The sequence below is a fragment of the Schistocerca serialis genome, chromosome 2 (assembly GCF_023864345.2).
Source record: "Schistocerca serialis cubense isolate TAMUIC-IGC-003099 chromosome 2, iqSchSeri2.2, whole genome shotgun sequence".
Lineage (NCBI taxonomy): Eukaryota > Metazoa > Arthropoda > Insecta > Orthoptera > Acrididae > Schistocerca > Schistocerca serialis.
In genome coordinates this window covers 777942047-777960005 of record NC_064639.1, presented here as the reverse complement: position 1 = coordinate 777960005, position 17959 = coordinate 777942047, and the positions used below count along the sequence as shown (strand labels likewise).

The 17959-nt window shown below is 46.1% G+C and overlaps 1 protein-coding gene across 1 annotated transcript in view; it reads right to left on the bottom strand.

The window, feature by feature from the left end:
• Positions 1–17959, bottom strand: part of LOC126455701 (ATP-binding cassette sub-family C member 4-like) — a 285023-nt gene that overhangs the window by 185293 nt on the left and 81771 nt on the right. The window contains exon 4 of the mRNA XM_050091469.1: positions 9856–10060. Within this exon, the coding sequence (XP_049947426.1) occupies positions 9856–10060 (205 nt within the window). The remainder of the gene's footprint in view (positions 1–9855; positions 10061–17959) is intronic.

Here is a 17959-nt window from a genome sequence, read left to right as displayed (position 1 = left end):
GTGCAAACTGTTCGAGATTCTGAAAAAAGTAGGGGTAAGCTATAAGGAGAGACGGGTCATATACAATATGTACAACAACCAAGAGGGAATAATAAGAGTGGGCGATCAAGAACGAAGTGCTCGTATTAAGAAGGGTGTAAGACAAGGCTGTAGCCTTTCGCCCCTACTCTTCAATCTGTACATCTACATCTACATCTACATTGATACTCCGCAAGCCACCCAACGGTGTGTGGCGGAGGGCACTTTACGTGCCACTGTCATTACCTCCCTTTACTGTTCCAGTCGCGTATGGTTCGCGGGAAGAACGACTGTCTGAAAGCCTCCGTGCGCGCTCTAATCTCTCTAATTTTACATTCGTGATCTCCTCGGGAAGTATAAGTAGGGGGAAGCAATATATTCGATACCTCATCCAGAAACGCACCCTCTCGAAACCTGGCGAGCAAGCTACATCGCGATGCAGAGCGCCTCTCTTGCAGAGTCTGCCACTTGAGTTTATTAAACGTCTCCGTAACGCTATCACGGTTACCAAATAACCCAGTGACGAAACGCGCCGCTCTTCTTTGGATCTTCTCTACCTCCTCCGTCAACCCGACCTGGTACGGATCCCACACTGATGAGCAATACTCAAGTATAGGTCGAACGAGTGTTTTGTAAGCCACCTCCTTTGTTGATGGACTACATTTTCTAAGCACTCTCCCAATGAATCTCAACCTGGTACCCGCCTTACCAACAATTAGTTTTATATGATCATTCCACTTCAAATCGTTCCGTACGCATACTCCCAGATATTTTACAGAAGTAACTGCTACCAGTGTTTGTTCCGCTATCATATAATCATACAATAAAGGATCCTTCTTTCTATGTATTCGCAATACATTACATTTGTCTATGCTAAGGGTCAGTTACATCGAGGAAGCAATGATGGAAATAAAAGAAAGGTTCAGGAGTGGAATTAAAATACAAGGTGAAAGGATATCAATGATACGATTCGCTGATGACATTGTTATCCTGAGTGAAAGTGAAGAAGAATTAAATGATCTGCTGAACGAAATGAACAGTCTAATGAGTACACAGTATGGTTTGAGAGTAAATCGGAGAAAGACGAAGGTAATGAGAAGTAGTAGAAATGAGAAAAACGAGAAACTTAACATCAGGATTGATGGTCACGAAGTCAATTAAGTTAAGGAATTCTGCTACCTAGGCAGTAAAATAACCAATGACGGACGGAGCAAGGAGGACATCAAAAGCAGACTCGCTATGGCAAAAAAGGCATTTCTGGCCAAAAGAAGTCTACTAATATCAAATATCGGCCTTGATTTGAGGAAGAAATTTCTGGGGATGTACGTCTGGAGTACAGCATTGTATGGTAGTGAGACATGGACTGTGGGAAAACCGGAACAGAAGAGAATCGAAGCATTTGAGATGTGGTGCTATAGACGAATGTTGAAAATTAGGTGGACTGATAAGGTAAGGAATGAGGAGGTTCTACGCAGAATCGGAGAGGAAAGGAATATGTGGAAAACACTGATAAGGAGAAGGGACAGGATGATAGGACATCTGCTAAGACATGAGGGAATGACTTTCATGGTACTAGAGGGAGGCGTAGAGGGCAAAAACTGTAGAGGAAGACAGAGATTGGAATACGTCAAGCAAATAATTGAGGACGTAGGTTGCAAGTGCTACTCTGAGATGAATAGGTTAGCACAGTGAAGGAATTCGTGGCGGGCCGCATCAAACCAGTCAGTAGACTGATGACAAAAAAAAACCATTTGATGTGGCTGGTGCATATGTCTTAGAAATCATTCCATCATTCAAAAGATAAAACACATAAACAGCGACAGAGCAGCATGACTACTCCATCAGTCGCTCGCCACAGTCCAGCGTGGAACCCAGTGACGAATCCGAGAGCGAGTGGCTAGTACAGGCGGTAACTGAATCTTTACAATTCGTTGTTTTCCGAGCTGCTGCACGCTCCTGCTGTACGCGTTATTTACGCCGGTTGCGAGGCATAATAGCCACTGCAGTCGGCAGCGCAGGCGGATTTTGTACCACTTTCATAACAATCTGTGACTTCCCAGGGTTAGAGGCCTGCCTCACAGAAGAGTCACTACGCACGGTATGCCCACTCTCTAAAGGAGGCAATCAGTGTGGATCTCAGAGGCAGCGGGAGACAATTCTTGAATAACAATTTCTGCAACGGGAGTGACAGTAGGCAACAAATCACGATCCCCGTCGTTGAGAGCAGACAGAGGAACACGAGGGCGCTGCTGTATTACTGATTGTACTTGTGGTGGTGGTTGCGAAGAAGACGATTTCGATACACACTAGCTCCGGGGCGGCTCCATAGGGGCAGCAGGAGTACCAGAGACTCCCTCCCCGATCTCCAGAGCGCCAGAGCTGTATGGTACTACGCCAATTATACGAGTAACAGACAAACACGGCTCAGGGGAAGATGGGACAGGAGAAGGAGCAACTAAATCATCACCATCCTGATTGCGGCGCCGATTATTATGAATCGAGTGCGCCAACGTGCAAGCGGTAGCAGGTACGGGGTCAGGCTTTGATTACTACGGTGGAAAAGCAATCGCAGAGATAGTGGAAACTTTTGGATGATCACCAGAAACGAGGGAAAACGTAGCTCCAAGTTCATTACCAGGGCATACGAAGTCAATAATCCCTAATTTACCGCGCTGTTCAGAGGAAGACTGTAAAGCAAAAACTCACCGCAGGCATTTTATTCGAAGATTTCCACTTTCGGTGTACAGAAAACACGTCCCCACGTGACCACTGTATGTAATATGAATAGAATATCCACAAACCTGCAAATGAGACGGATTGTTCTTTTTGATTTGCATTTCTATCGAACTTATAACGCTACAACATTCGAGCCTGTGTTGACCTCACCAGCGTTCACAGTAAATTCCTCTCGCGTCACTGCATTGCGCCGAACTTCCTTATGGTAAATTCTCCACCTCCGGAAGAAGACTGAATATTTGAACATTGATATATTTAATGACCACATCTGCAAGGAGCATCATAGTGTTCAAACCACCTCTACGCCGGAAGGAAGCCTGATTACGATGCTTTAATTCGTATTAGTCTACTTGAAGGGGATCCACGAATTTAATCAAGAACACATAAATCTCAGTGCCAAAAGAGGAGATATCCACTTGGTCCGAGGTAACATGAAAAGTATCATCTAATCAGTCGTGGATTTCGAAAGATCCGGCCTGCACTTTAGGCAATGGCTTATAAAATGAACGCTTGGACGCCATGACAAACAACAGGAGCGGACTACACCGCCGTCAGACACACATATAACGAAGGACGAGACGAGACAACCACCATGTCCTACACATAAAGCCAGAAACACTACTCAAGTTATAAACTCCCGAACACTTGCGACGCTGCTGCAGAGCACATGAGTAGACAACTACCACTCGTGGGTGCACAATTTGGAAGTAGATGGATATCATCACTTTCATATAACTTTCGCGACTGGACTTGCATCTCTTTGTAGTTATCGTGAAACAATCGGAATCAACTGGATGTCACTTAGGCCACTTGCACGTTCCTAACCAGTTATCCAACTGGGAAAAGGGGAGCTACAGTGTAACGTGGAATCGCAACCACGTTTCGTTTCTGGTGAATCTCCACATCAATGAGATCTGAATGCTAAGCAGAATGTAAAAAAGGGGACCCAGTCGGGGTTCGACACTACATTTCAGTTTCCAGCCAGACACTTTAGCACTTCTCTATTTTTTTACGAAAAAGGGAGAGGATGTGGGGGGCAAAGTGACCACGAATTTCCCGTGCTCCCCATCAGAACTGAGAAGGATGGACGCCATAGGATTCAAGGGGGCCAGAATGCATCAAGAAAAATGAGAAAAGATTTTTTTGTGCCATCACCAGTGAGTTGCATAAGCTCGTGCTATTGCATGCCTGATAAACCCGAGGAAAGGTAAATTTAAGCCCATCCTCGTCGGCTGCCAAACAGGAAGAAAAACAAAACAGGTCATCTCCATGGCATCACTCGCTGCGAGATTAACGATGGATGTCCTCTTGTAGCAATGTGGCCGCCTTTGGTACTTCAGTCCCAACAAAAAGAGTTCGTGTTTCAACCTTTCATGTCATGGATAATTCAGCTGCGAGGTGGGTTATGGAACGCGACCCACAGAAAACCTGAGAAATATTGCTGGTAGTAGGGGCTCCGTAGTACCGCACAGCGTCGTTCATTTAAGCAGTGCCAAAAATCGAGGACTGTCTTCTTACCGTCAAAGAATCTCGGCAAATACATCCCATCCGGGAAGAGGAGCGATTGTGCACTTATCCGATTGGAAGTCACGCGTGTGACGAAAGCCAGTACCTGGTGCACCAACTGCCAAACATCCTTCGAGGACCTCCAGACAAAGCGATGGTCATCGATCACTCCACAGGTGACACACAGTGGAGAGTTTGCGGGGTGCATTTGATGCAGGCGAGACTGGTGCACCTGCTTCTCATTAACCGTTATGCACCAAGAGGACTGAACGACTGTATCAAGTATGACGAGACTCACCGCCAGCTACACGACACGGCACTCAATTTGGGGGGTATTTTCAGTCACGTCCAGTGTCCTACTCAACTACATATAGGTATATATCGCCTTCGCTGATGTCAAGCGTGTGGGCCACAGTGCGGTGCGGATTAGTTCAAGAAAGAATTGACCAATGTAGGAAAAAGGCGCTGGGATGTGCGATAACAGTACCTAAGAGAGAGAGAGATTGAGAGAGAGAGAGAGATTGGCACTAAGGATTCCAGCAGCAGGCTTGTAAGGCATGGCGGGCAATGTCGCCACATCTTCATGGGATAGCTTACAAATAGGGCCTTCGCTCCGTCCTGAACATGAAAAAGGCCCAAGTCTCCTCTGTCCCTTGGGAGGGTGAGAGAATCGTACTGGATTTTACTCAACATGCCGATACTAACAATGGATCCCAAATACGCCAGCATATGGCGGGCCACAGCAGGCTGGATCGGATGCGTCTGCCCAGCGTGGAGAATACGCGAGGCCAAATAGACGTTGGTACATGTCTAGAGTCCTAAGACGGTGATCACTTAGCCCTGCTCTAATCTGGTTTAATAGACGCCAGCAGCTAAGGGCTAACGAGCGCAGCATGTCAGTTGTGAAATCAATGCCTAATCAACATATCCTGTCACTCACTCGCAGGGGTACATCCGGTTAAGGTGATTCAAGAACACCATGTGTAGTATTCGGCCCTATATGGATGTGATGATGCAGGGCGATAACCTCAAGTTGCCTCAGGTATCGAATTATATAGCTAGCATTTGGATAAGCGGCAAAACTCGTGATCCTAGAAGGGTATGAAGGGCACCTATAAAAACGTAACAACTGTGAACAAGTCAGCAAGAGCGTCCAATATCGGGCAGGGAGCCATGTGTGCCTGGACGTACTACGTGACAGTTCTCCCCGCAGGATAATGGACAACGGTTGAGGTGTGAAATTGAGGCCGTCCGCAGCAGTAGAGCGGTTCTAGGCGCTACTGTCTGGAACCGCGCGACAGTTACTGTAGCAGGTTCGAATCCTGCCTCGGGCATGGATGTGTGTGATGTCCTTAGGTTAGTTAGGTTTAAGTAGTCTAGGGGACTGCTGACCTCAGATGTTAACTCCCATAGTGATTAGAGCCATTTGAACCATTTGAAATCGAGACAAATAAGAGGGATTGTTTAAGGAAGGGGAAAGAAATTGGTAGTGTGTTTTTCGAAGGAATCATCCTGATATCCGTCTTAGATGATTTAGAAAAACAAGGGACGACCCAGATCTGGGTAACCAGACGGGACACTTACCTCCATTCCTTCAGTATAAGAGTCCCATTCGCACCATCTCTTCAGGCATACTGCGACATTTCCGGTTACTAAGTTGTTTTGATGCATTGTCATCTTTGCTGTTGATGTGTTATCGGTACGCATGTGACAGCATCCTCTACCTAATATATTCCAAAATGCCGTACGTATAAACGGTTTTTTTCCGGAGCTCAAACCTCGGGTTCTACTAGTGGTAGAAAGGTATTTTGGGCAGCCCTTGGTCTAGGGACCATTTGCGTAGCAGACAGAAGGCTAGTCTAACTGTAACCTATATTACAGGGTCAAATTTGGAATATTTTTCACTTATTCCGGCTTAGGCAAACTGAGCAAACAGGTTGGTTCTTTTTGTATTAGGTGTGGTCTACGGTGCGCCTTAAGGGGTTTATGGAGACACCAGGTAGTTCATGGGCAGTTCCTGAGAAAGCCCGAAAAACACGGTTTCGGGCACAAAAACCGAGCCGCTTATTCTGAGATGGCTATGCACAGAAAATGACTTAAATTTTTGGGGTATATTAGTAAGCTCCCGATTTCAAACAATCTTGAAAACTTTTCTCGATAGCTTTGTCCGTTTCCAAGATACAGAGATACAAAGTTACCCCCCCCCCCCCCATCTACAAGTAGAATACGCACGTAAAATTGGGTGTGAGGCAAAAATATACATTGAAGCGCCAAAGAAATTGGTATAGGCATGCGTATTCAAATACAGATATATGTAAACAGGCAGAATACGGCGATGCGGTCGGCAACGCCTATGTAACACAAGTGTGTGGCGCAGTTGTTAGATCGGTTACTGCTGCTACAATGACACGTTATCAAGATTTAAGCGATAATATTCTTCTCGGGTATGCAGCCGGATCATAACGTCTTCATGACACAATATTTCCGCGGTCCAACTGGCCGCCATCTTCAGGTGAGAGTGCTGGTGCACGATCTCGCCGGAACTGACTTCCCAGCGCAAGCGGCGGCCCCTATGTAGGCCGCAGAAGACCCACAACGAGTGCTCGAGAAGGTGCCGTAACTGCCCTCTAGCGCAGTAATCATACCGCGCCGCCAGTGGTGGAAACAGGCGAAATCGAGATACATGGCGCTGAAGACGGCGTCCTTAAAACCAACCTGTTTCTGGAGGTACGTTGACGATACGTTTATCGTGTGGCCTCATGGGAGGGAAGCTCCTGACCGCCTCCTAGATCATTTTAATTCCCTGCATCCTAGCATCAAGTTTACCATGGAGGTGGAAAGTGATGGAAAGCTTCCGTTTCTGGATGTTCTGGTGTACAGAAAGGATGATGGGACACTGGGACACAGTGTTTATCGAAAGCCTATGCACACGGTCCGTTAGCTGCATGCTTCTAGCTGTCATCCATCGTTCCAATGTACGGGGGTCCTGCGGACGTTGGCGATAAGAGCTTATGCCATTCCAGATGTAGAAAGCTTGACACAAGAATTGGACCATCTTAAGGTTGTGTTCAAGCAGAATGGCTATACAGACAAACAGATCCGTCGTGCTTTCCAGTTTGGACCTTCGCCTGAACCATCAGAAGATACCTGCAAATCGGTGCCTTTTCTGCCTTTTGCTGGGAGCATTTCCTCGAAGATAGGAAGAATTCTGAATAGATATCATATCAAAAGTATTTTTCGTCCGCCAGCCAAGATTAGAGCGCTTCTTGGCTCTGTTACGAATGACTTGGATTTGAGGAAGCCCGGTGTGTACAAGATCCCTTGCCACTGTGGGAAGGCTTATATTGGTCAGACAATCCGGACCATTCAGGATCGATGTGTTGAGCATCAGCGGCACACACGGCTGCTTCAACCTGGGAAATCTGCAGTGGCGGAGCACTGTCTCACCGAGGGACACAGAATGCTATATGACGAGACACAAATGGTTGCCCCTGCATCTCGCTATTGGGACTGTGTTTTAAAAGAATCCATAGAGATTCGTTTATCTGACAATCTTATTAATAGAGACAAGCGTTATCTTTTAAGTAAGACTTGCGACCCGGTGTTATCTGACATTAAAAAACAACGGTATATGTTTCGATCGTCGGAACAAAATTTAAAATTTTTTCTTTTTTTTAAATTTTTGACAGCGATATCTCGATTTCGCCTGTTTCCACCACTGGCGGCGCGGTATGTTTACTGCGCTAGAGGGCAGTTAGGGCACCTTCTCGCGCACGCGTTGTGGGTCTTCTGCGGCCTATATAGGGACCGCCGGCGAGATCGTGCACCAGCACTCTCACCTGAAGACGGCGGCCAGTTGGACGGTGGAGATATTGTGTCATGAAGACGTTATGATCCGGCTGCATACCCGAGAAGAATATTATCAATTATTACGCCGGGAAAGCCTTCATAGTTACAAGATTTAGGCGAGTTTGAACGTGGTGTAACAGTTGGCACACGAGCGATGGGACACAGCATTTCCGAGGCACCGATGAGGTGGGGATATTCTCTTACGACCATTTCACGAGACTACCGTGAATATCAGGAATCCGATAAAACATCAAATCTTCGTCATCGCTGAGGCCGGAGAAAGATCCTGCAAGAAAGGGACCAACGACGACTGAAGAGAATCGATCAACGTGACAGAAGTGCAACGCTTCCGCAAATTGCTGCAGATTTCAGTGCTGGGCCATCAACAAGTGTCAGCGTGCGAACCATTCAACGAAACCTCATCGATATGGGCTTTCGGAGTCTAAAGCCCACTCGTATATCCCTGATGACCGCACGACATAAAGCTTTACGCCTCGCCTGGGCCCGTCAATACCGTCACTGGACTGTTGATGGCTGGAAATATGTTGTTGCCTGGTCGGATGAGTCCCGTTCCAAATTTTATCGAGCGGATGGACGTGTATGGGTATAAAGACAACCTCATGAATCCATAGATCCTGCATGTCAGCAGGTGACTGATCAAGCTGGTGGAGGCTCAGTAATGATGTAGGGCGTGTGCAGTTGGAGTGATATGGGACTCCTGATACGTCTTGATACGACTGTGACATGTGACAAGTACGTAAGCATCCTGTCTGTCACCTGCATCACTTCATGTCCATTGTGGATTCCAACGGACTTGTGTAATTCCAGCAGGGCAATACGACGCCACACACGTCCAGAATTGCTACAGAGTGACTCCAGGCTCTTCGGGGCTTAAGCGTTTCCGCTGGCCACCAAACTCTCCAGGCATGAACATTGAGGATATCTGGGTGCCTTGCAACGTACTGTTCAGAAGAGATCTCCACCCCCGCGTACTCTTACAGATTTATGGACAGCGCTGCAGGATTCATATTATCGATTCCCTTCAGCACTACTTCAGATATTAGTCGTGTTGCGGCACTTATACGTGCTCGCCGTGGGCCTACACGATATTAGGCAAGTGTAGCAGTTCACTTGGCTCTTCACTATAATAAGAGTACGAGAGAGCAGGAGGAGACAGTGAAGTGAGAACACACACTAGTAGCAGGACAGAACTATGGTCACTGTGGCTATGAGACAGGAGACCGTGATAAGCTGGAGAGTTACACAGAGGTAATGAAAACCAGTAGGGCGGAGTGAGCTAGAGACAATGGGCAGTTGGGAGTGGATGGACATGTGAGACTTACAGCGATGGACTAGTGGGTGTGAGCGAGTTACAATTAGGGCAGCTTGTAGGGGTGACAGGTGAGGCGCATGTTAAATGTGTCCGCATGCCAATATTTCTGCAAAAAAAATTTAAAGGTGGTGAAGAAGGTAGATTGAGCCAACTGGTACTTCACTTTTCAGTCAGACTCTTTCATTAAACAGGAGCCTTTTTGTGCTCCGATGGCAGCGTCTATAAATAGGATCAGCATGCCATATAATTTCGTCTACCCCCCCCCCCACCCCTCCCCTCAGTGTATGACATAAGGGCAAGGTCGGATTCAGCGCCGTGTTGCTGTGATCGCTAGCAAATCGCGTGCGCGGCCAACCGCTAGGTGATGGGAGAAAGGCACAGAATCAGAGAAGAGCGCGGCGCGGCGGCCTCACCTTCCTGTAGATGAGCGAGCAGCAGGCGGTGCGCACGCGCATGCCGGTGCGCAGCGCGTCCAGCATGTAGTGGTTGAAGAGCAGCGCGCTGAGGCCGGTGGCCGCGACGACGCCGCCCGCGTACAGCGCCGCCACGTGCTTGCTCATGGTGCGCGGCGGCGTGAAGTAGTCCAGCAGGTACCCCAGCAGCACCGGCTGCATTATCCTGCCACATCGACACCGCCCTCACTCACTACATAGAATTTTCACTCTGCAGTGGAGATTTAAAACTTCCTGGCCGATTATAACTGTCTGCCGCACCGGGACTCGAACCTGGGACACTTGCGTTTCAGCGGAAAGTGGTCTGCCAACTCAGCAATTCGAGTACGCATTCGCGCAAAGTACACTATTGGCCATTAAAATTGCTACACCACGAAGATGACGTGTTACAGACGCGAAATTTAACCGACAGGAACAAGATGCTGTGATATGCAAATGATCAGTTTTTCAGAGCATTCACACAAGGTTGGCGCCGGTGGCGACGCCTACAACGTGTTGACATGAGGAAAGTTTCCAACCGATTTCTCGTACACAAATAACAGTTGACCGGCGTTGCCTGGTGAAACGTTGTTGTGATGCCTCGTGTAAGGAGGAGAAATGCGTATCATCACGTTTCCGACTTTGATAAAGTTCGGATTGTAGCCTATCGCGATTGCGGTTTATCGTATCGCGACATTGCTGCTCACGTTGGTCGAAATCCGATGACTATTAGCAGAATATGGAATCGGTGGGTTCAGGAGGGTAATACGGAACGCCGTGCTGGACCCCAACGGCCTCGTATCACTAGCAGTCGACATGACAGGCATCTTATCCGCATGGCTGTAACGGATCGTGCAGCCACGTCTCGATCCCTGAGTCAACAGATGGGGCCGTTTCCAAGGCAACAACCATCTGCACGAACAGTTCGACGACGTTTGCAGCAGCATGGACTATCAGCTCGGAGACCATGGCTGTGGTTACCCTTGACCCTGTATCACAGACAGGAGCGCCTGCGATGGTGTACTCAATGACGAACCTCGGTGCACGAAAGGCAAAACGGCATTTTTTCGGATGAATCCAGGTTCTGTTTACAGCATCATGATGGTCGCATCCGTGTTTTGCGACATCGCGGTGAACGCACATTGGAAGTGTGTATTCGTCATCACCATACTGGCGTATCACCCGGCGTGATGGTATGGGGTTCCACTGGTTCCACGTCTCGGTCACCTCTTGTTCGCATTGACGGCACTTGGAGCAATGGATGTTACATTTCAGATGTGTTACGACCCGTGGCTCTACCCTTCATTAGATCCCTGCGAAACCCTACATTCCAGCAGGATAATGCACGACCGCATGTTGCAGGTCCTGTACGGGCCTTTCTGGATACAGAAAGTGTTCGACTGCTGCCCTGGCCAGCACATTCTCCAGATCTCTCACCAATTGAAAACGTCTGGTCAATGGTGGCCGAGCAACTGGCTCGTCACAATACCTCAGTCACTACTCTTGGTGAACTGTGGTATCGTGTTGAAGCTGCATGGGCAGCTGTACCTTACACACCATCCAAGCGCTGTTTGACTCAACGTCCAGGCGTATAAAGGCCGCTATTACGGCCAGATGTGGTTGTTCTGCGTAGTGATTTCTCAGGATCTATGCACCCAAATTGCGTGAAAATGTAATCACATGTCAGTTCTAGTATAATATATTTGTCCAAGGAATACCGGTTTATCATCCGCATTTCTTCTTAGTGTAGCAATTTTAATAGCCAGTAGTATATGTAGAACTTCTCTGAAGGCAGCGGAGGAGGTATTGGAGGAAATAAAGCTGCGAGGGCGGATCGTAAGTCGTGAGTGGATAGCCCAGTCGGTAAATCACTTGCGCGCGAAATGTCGCAGGTCTGAGTACCGGTTAGCCGCACAGTTTTGGTTAGCCAGAAAGTTTCACACCGCTTTTAGCGTCTACTTGTTTTCACAAGACAGATCCTGAAACAATTTTTCATTTTTGTATATACTGCTGAGAAATCTGAATAACTGTTTTGTAAGACTGAGCTCCATGTGGAAATTGATACCAAAATTGTGTGACACATCGATTTTTAGAATTTTTTTTACTAAGGCAGATGCAAATGTCTTGTAAAAGAAATTAATACTATAGAAAATCATGGTGGCACTGTATTTTGGCCAAATATCTACTCACCTTCACTGCAGCTATACTCCGTGAATCATCTTGGGTATGTGGCACGTGCTATTTTTCTACTACAGTAACTTCATCATTTTCCTGTTCCAGCTGCGAATTCTTCGCGGGAAGAACGACCGAGGGTAAGACTTTGTAGGAGTTTGTATCTCTTTAATTTTTTCTTCCTTGTCCTTTGGCGACATACAGCTGATACGTACGCTGTAGAAGGCCATCAACAAGTACCGAGCGAGATGCGCGACATAGTGCAGTGGTTAGCACACTGGACACGCATTCGGAAGGACGACGGTTCAAACCCTCTCCCGGCCATCCTGATATAGGTTTTCCGTGATTTCCCTAAATCGTTTCAGGTAAATGCCGAGATGGTTCCTTTGAAAGGGCACGGCCGATATCCTTCCCCATCCTTTCGTAATCCGATGGGACCGACGACTTCGATGTTTGTTCTCCTCCCCCCAAATCAACCAAACAAAAAATGTGTTTGTATGCCTATAGGCACTCTAAATGGATAAGTATAAGCAGTGATCAAACCGTTTCTTTTTGTGGGCGTTGCTGCAGTGTATATGCGTCTCAGCGCGACCCCAATCCGCCTATATAAGCGTCGCCATGTAGACCAGGGATCAGTGTGGCATTCATGGCTTTCGGACGTGCGTGCATGAAATGCGGAAACGGGAACTACGACGACGTTATTACTAAATGTGGCCAAATAGGACCAAAGTGCTGTTGTTCTTTTCTTAGCAACCGGAGGACAGACACCCGTAGACATCTATCAGAGAATGAAGAATGTGTATGGGGAAACGAGCCCGTCGGAAAACCATCCTTATGGTACTGTGCGCCAATTGGTGCTGATGCTTCATGATAACGCACGTCAGACGCGCGGAGTGGGTGCACGGTTAGACTTGCCATGTCACGAATTGTACGGCCCCTCCCGTCGGAGGTTCGAGTCTTCCCTCGGGCATGGGTGGGTGTGTTGTTCTTAGCATAAATTAGTTTAAGTAGTGTGTAAGTCTAGGGACCGATGACCTCAGCAATTAGGTCCCTTAGGAATTCACGCATTCAATAGTACAATCCAGTTCAATAACCCACCTCACCACATCGCAAATTTTGTAATGCAGAAGTTACGCCAATTGAAGGGGAAGGCGCTGAAGCACCAGCCTATAATCTAGATATCTTCCCACGATATTATCCCGCCTTCGGTACCTTGTAAACGGTCTGCAATGATCGACGATTCCTGTCGAACGACAATGCACAGCAGGCAGCTACGACTTTTTCGGACAGCAGGGTAAGGTGTTTTACCAAATGAGTATCTTCATCCTGGTCCGCCGGTTGGATGCTTGCCTCAGTGCTCGCGGCAATTTCGCCTGATTGGCATACCGATTCCGGACTGTACAGCCCTCGAATGGAAGCTTTCTTATCGCCCATTATACAACCGAAAATATATCCACATTTACACATAGATTTCTGAACCCATTGTACAAGACTAGGAAAAGCCTATTTTGTTACAATTTTATGTACTATTTCATTCACGTATTGAGTGAGGGAAAAATAATTATCAATTCGCCTCTGTATGCACGCTATAATATTTGCAGATGAAATTGTAATACTGTGAAAGGAGACAAAATAACTTTGATCATCGCTTGATTGGAATGGATGGCATCTTGAAAGAAGGTTATAGGATGAATGCGAAACAGTAAATCTAGAGTAATGAAGTATAGTCGAATTAAATAAGACTATGCAATCGAAAATAAATCAACGAAATGTGACTGGGATACTAGTTGGTGAGTTTTGGTGCTTGAGCAGCAAAATTTTGGAAAAAAAATTGTGGTAAGGTCGTATGGCACCAAACTGCTGAGGTCATCGGTCCTTAAGCTTTCGCAGTACTTAATCTAACTTAAACTAACTTACGTTAGACACAACACACACACCCATGCCCGAGGGAGGACTCGAATCTCCGACGGGGAGAGCCGCACGGACCGTGACAAGCCTCCCAAGACCACTTGGTTACCCTGCGCGACTGAGCAGAAAAATAACGATCAACGAAGTAGAGAGGATATGAACTGTAAACAGGCGTTAAAGAAAAGCATTTCCAAAGGAAACAGAAATTTATTAACACCAAATATAAATTGAAGCGTCATGCTTGTCGGGGTAGCCGAGCGTGTCAAAACGCCGCTTCCGGGCGGGGAGGTGCGCCAGCCCCTGATCGAATGCAACCGATGGGTTAACGACGAGGGTCGGTGTGCCGGCCAGCCCTGGATATGATGTTAGGCAGTTCCCACATCCCACTAGTTGAATACCGGGCTGTACCCTAGTACGACCTCATGTATAAGATAAGCAAACACTCAGAAAAATTTCGTCACTTCCTCATCAATTGCACTGCAGGCAGACAGTTAAGGTATATAATTATATTCTGTGCCTGGGGGAGGGGGGGGGGCAGTGTGGAGGTAACGGTTTGGAGACTGAAAGGGCGTGTGACCAGCTTATAAACTAAATATGCGACATACGATAATAAGCATGCCGACCTTGCGCAGATGTGGAAGAAAGGCGCAAGTAAAAGAAAAAAAGGAAATCGTTTGTCTGTAATGGAGACATATACGAAAGTGAAACGTGGACGATCTGCAGTACAGGCAAGAAGAAAACAGAAGATTTTGAAATCTTTTGCTACAGAAGAAGGCTGAGAGTTAGATGGGTAGATCCGATGACTAATAAAGAGGTATTGACTCAAATTAGGGAGGGTAGAAATTCGTGAGGCGACTTGACTAAACGAAAGGATCGGTTGACAGGACACATCCTGACGCACCAAGAAATTGTCACTTTAGTGGTGGAGGCAACTGTGTGCGGTAAAACTTGAAGAGGGAGACGAAGGCTTGACTGCAGGTGGCAACTTCCAATGGAAACAGATTGCAGTACTTAGCAGAGATGGAGAGGCTTGCACAGGGTAGACTACTGTGGACATTTACACCAAATCAGTCTTTGGACTGAAGAACACAACAGTGTCAACGGGAACGCATCATAATCTCTCTTACTTTATTGTCATCATCCATACGAGAGATACGTGATAGTAGCAGTAGAACTGTGACACAGTTGTCCTCAAATACCGATCCTGTAAATATACTGAACCGGATTTCCCATGAACATCGCCGGTCTTCCGAAGATTGTCATTTAAGTTGCCTGCAGATACTCTCCTAGGGGCAATGCTGACCTGTTACGATCTTAGCAATGAATCTCTGCGTTCATTCGATGTCTACTGTTGTGCCTACTAGAGAATCAATCCACGAGCTGGAGGAGTACCCTAGAATCAATCGCACTACCGTTTTATATGTGATTTCATTTGCAGATGGATTGGGTTTTGACAGAACCCTTCCAACAAATCGAAGCCTTCAAAATTTTAGAGTGACGTACTACAGATTTTAGTGTTTGTCCCATTCAATTTCGTTTTTTAGTCTCTCTCTCTCCCCCCTCCCCTCCCCAATCTCTCTCTCTAATTGTTTAGTCGATTACGACTCTCCGTGATTCCACGCCAATTTCTTTCGCCCTGTACAATCTCCCAAATACTTTGCAGATTGGAATGCATTGCGTCTGTGATGCCATCGATCCGTCTCATCATTTTTCGCCCGCTTCTCCTTGTGTCTTCGATCTTCTCCAACATTAAAGTCTTTTCCAGCGAATCTTTTCTTCTCATGATGTGCCCTATCTACAGTTGATCAGTTTCCATTTCAGTACCACACTTTCCAAGGAGCGATATGGTTTTGTTTGCTGTAATATTGACCTATTCGTTCTTTTTGCAGTCCGTGGAATTCTAAGGACTTTCCTCCAACACCACAACGGAAAGGAGTTTTCTATACCGTTCAGCATTTCTTATGGTCTCGTTGTTGTTGTGGTCTTCCGTCCTGAGACTGGTTTGATGCAGCTCTCCATGCTACTCTATACTGTGCAAGCTTCTTCATCTCCCAGTACTTACTGCAACCTACATCCTTCTGAATCTGCTTAATGTATTCATCTCTTGGTCTCCCTCTACGATTTTTACGCTCCACGCTGCCCTCCAATACTAATCTGGTGATCCTTTGATGCCTCAGAGCACGTCCTACCAACCGGTCCCTTCTTCATGTCAAGTTGTGCCACAAACTCCTCTTCTCCCCAATTCTATTCAATACCTCCTCATTAGTTATGGGATCTACCCATCTAATCTTCAGCATTCTTCTGTAGCACCACATTTCGAAAGCTTCTATTCTCTTCTTGTCCAAACTATTTATCGTCCATGTTTCACTTCCATACATGGCTACACTCCATACAAATATTTTCAAAAATGACTTCCTGACACTTAAATCTATCCTCGATGTTAACAAATTTCTGTTCAAAAATGGAAAGTATCTGTATTTGTAAATAAAGATTGTCATGGGCTTACATATTTACCAATCATCTCGCAGTTGGATGCTATAGAGGTATTTCTCTTTCTTGTCAGAGTTGTTTTCCAATTATGCACGTTTAAAGAAAGCTGCCATTCATTACAGAAAGTGTAAATTTTGTCGATGTCTTCCTGCGTTTCAGAACGAAGTCCTTCCCTTCAGCTTTGGATAAAACCACAAGCTTTCGACCATTACCATCATTCTCTTCATCAAGGGCAACTGACTGTCATGGCTACTGCTGCTGTGCTGTCTATATCTCGTAGAAGGCTTGTGATTGGTTAGAAATTACTTAAGCACCGGTGGCGCCACATCTCCTGTAGGAGCGTACACAATGTCTCTATTTCTGTTCAGCGTCTACTGCTTGCTTGCATGTACTGCTAAGATTATATCCGCTGGTCGGGTTACAGTTGTTACCGTTGATTCTTATAACCGTAACCGTTCTTTCGGAAAACATACTTTGGATGAATCATTTAGGAATCAAAGTGGTCCTCGTCAGAACCAGTTGTAGCTCTGTACATCAATTTATTTAAAGCCGATCTCTTCTGGACTGGATGGTGGAAACTGTGTGCGCTGAGATATGAATCAAATTGCATCAGTCTCCTGTACACAGAGTGGCCGAGAGACCCAACAGATTTCGTTGCACAAAAGATTAAAATGGCCACATTCCCTCTCTGTCGGATTCGACAGTGAACTAGATGCTTGGATGCGTGCTATTCATGTTTTCAAGAAACTGCTCAAGAGCAGCCATGTGGCTACACCACAAACGTATCGTCAAAATAACGATAAAATGAAGACGGACGAAATGGAGACAAATTTAATGCATGTTGCTCAGACTGCTCCATAAAGAATTTGGTCACTGCCGGAGACTATGGGAAATCCATAGTTATTCCAACAGTCGTTTCATGAATAATCGTGTATTTTCCTGTAGACAGTAACTTCGTAAGCTAAGAATGTAATAATGCTAATGACCTCATTTGACGAATTGTTTACTTACATTAGGAAGATTAGTGGATGTACTGTGCTTCTATGGAGCACACAGGGTGTAAGTTTCGTTTCAGTTCAGCATTCGCTGCCCAATAGGACGTACTGAGTACCATTATCATCTAGATACCAATAACAAAACTGTACAACTTTCGTGTCTGTGCACTGAAAATATTTGCTAAAAACAGATTGTGGATTATGTAGGGAGCGCAACAAAATATAATACGACGATTTTTAAAATCTTTGTCTGTCTGAACATGCTAATCTCTAGAACTACTTGGCAAATTTTCATGGGGTTTTCATGGATAACTTTAGCGTAGTTTGGGGCGACGTATAGGCTTTCCTTCATCGAAATCGGCTCACAGAAAAAAATATGTCTTAATTTAAAGTTTTAGTAGTCAGTTCAGCTTAGCAGTTCGGTGTAGTAAACGGAAGAAAGAATATATGTCACTGTTGGTTTCTTAGTGCAAGAAAGAACCAATAGATGGCACATTTGTTTTTCTTTTTACTTCAGCGAC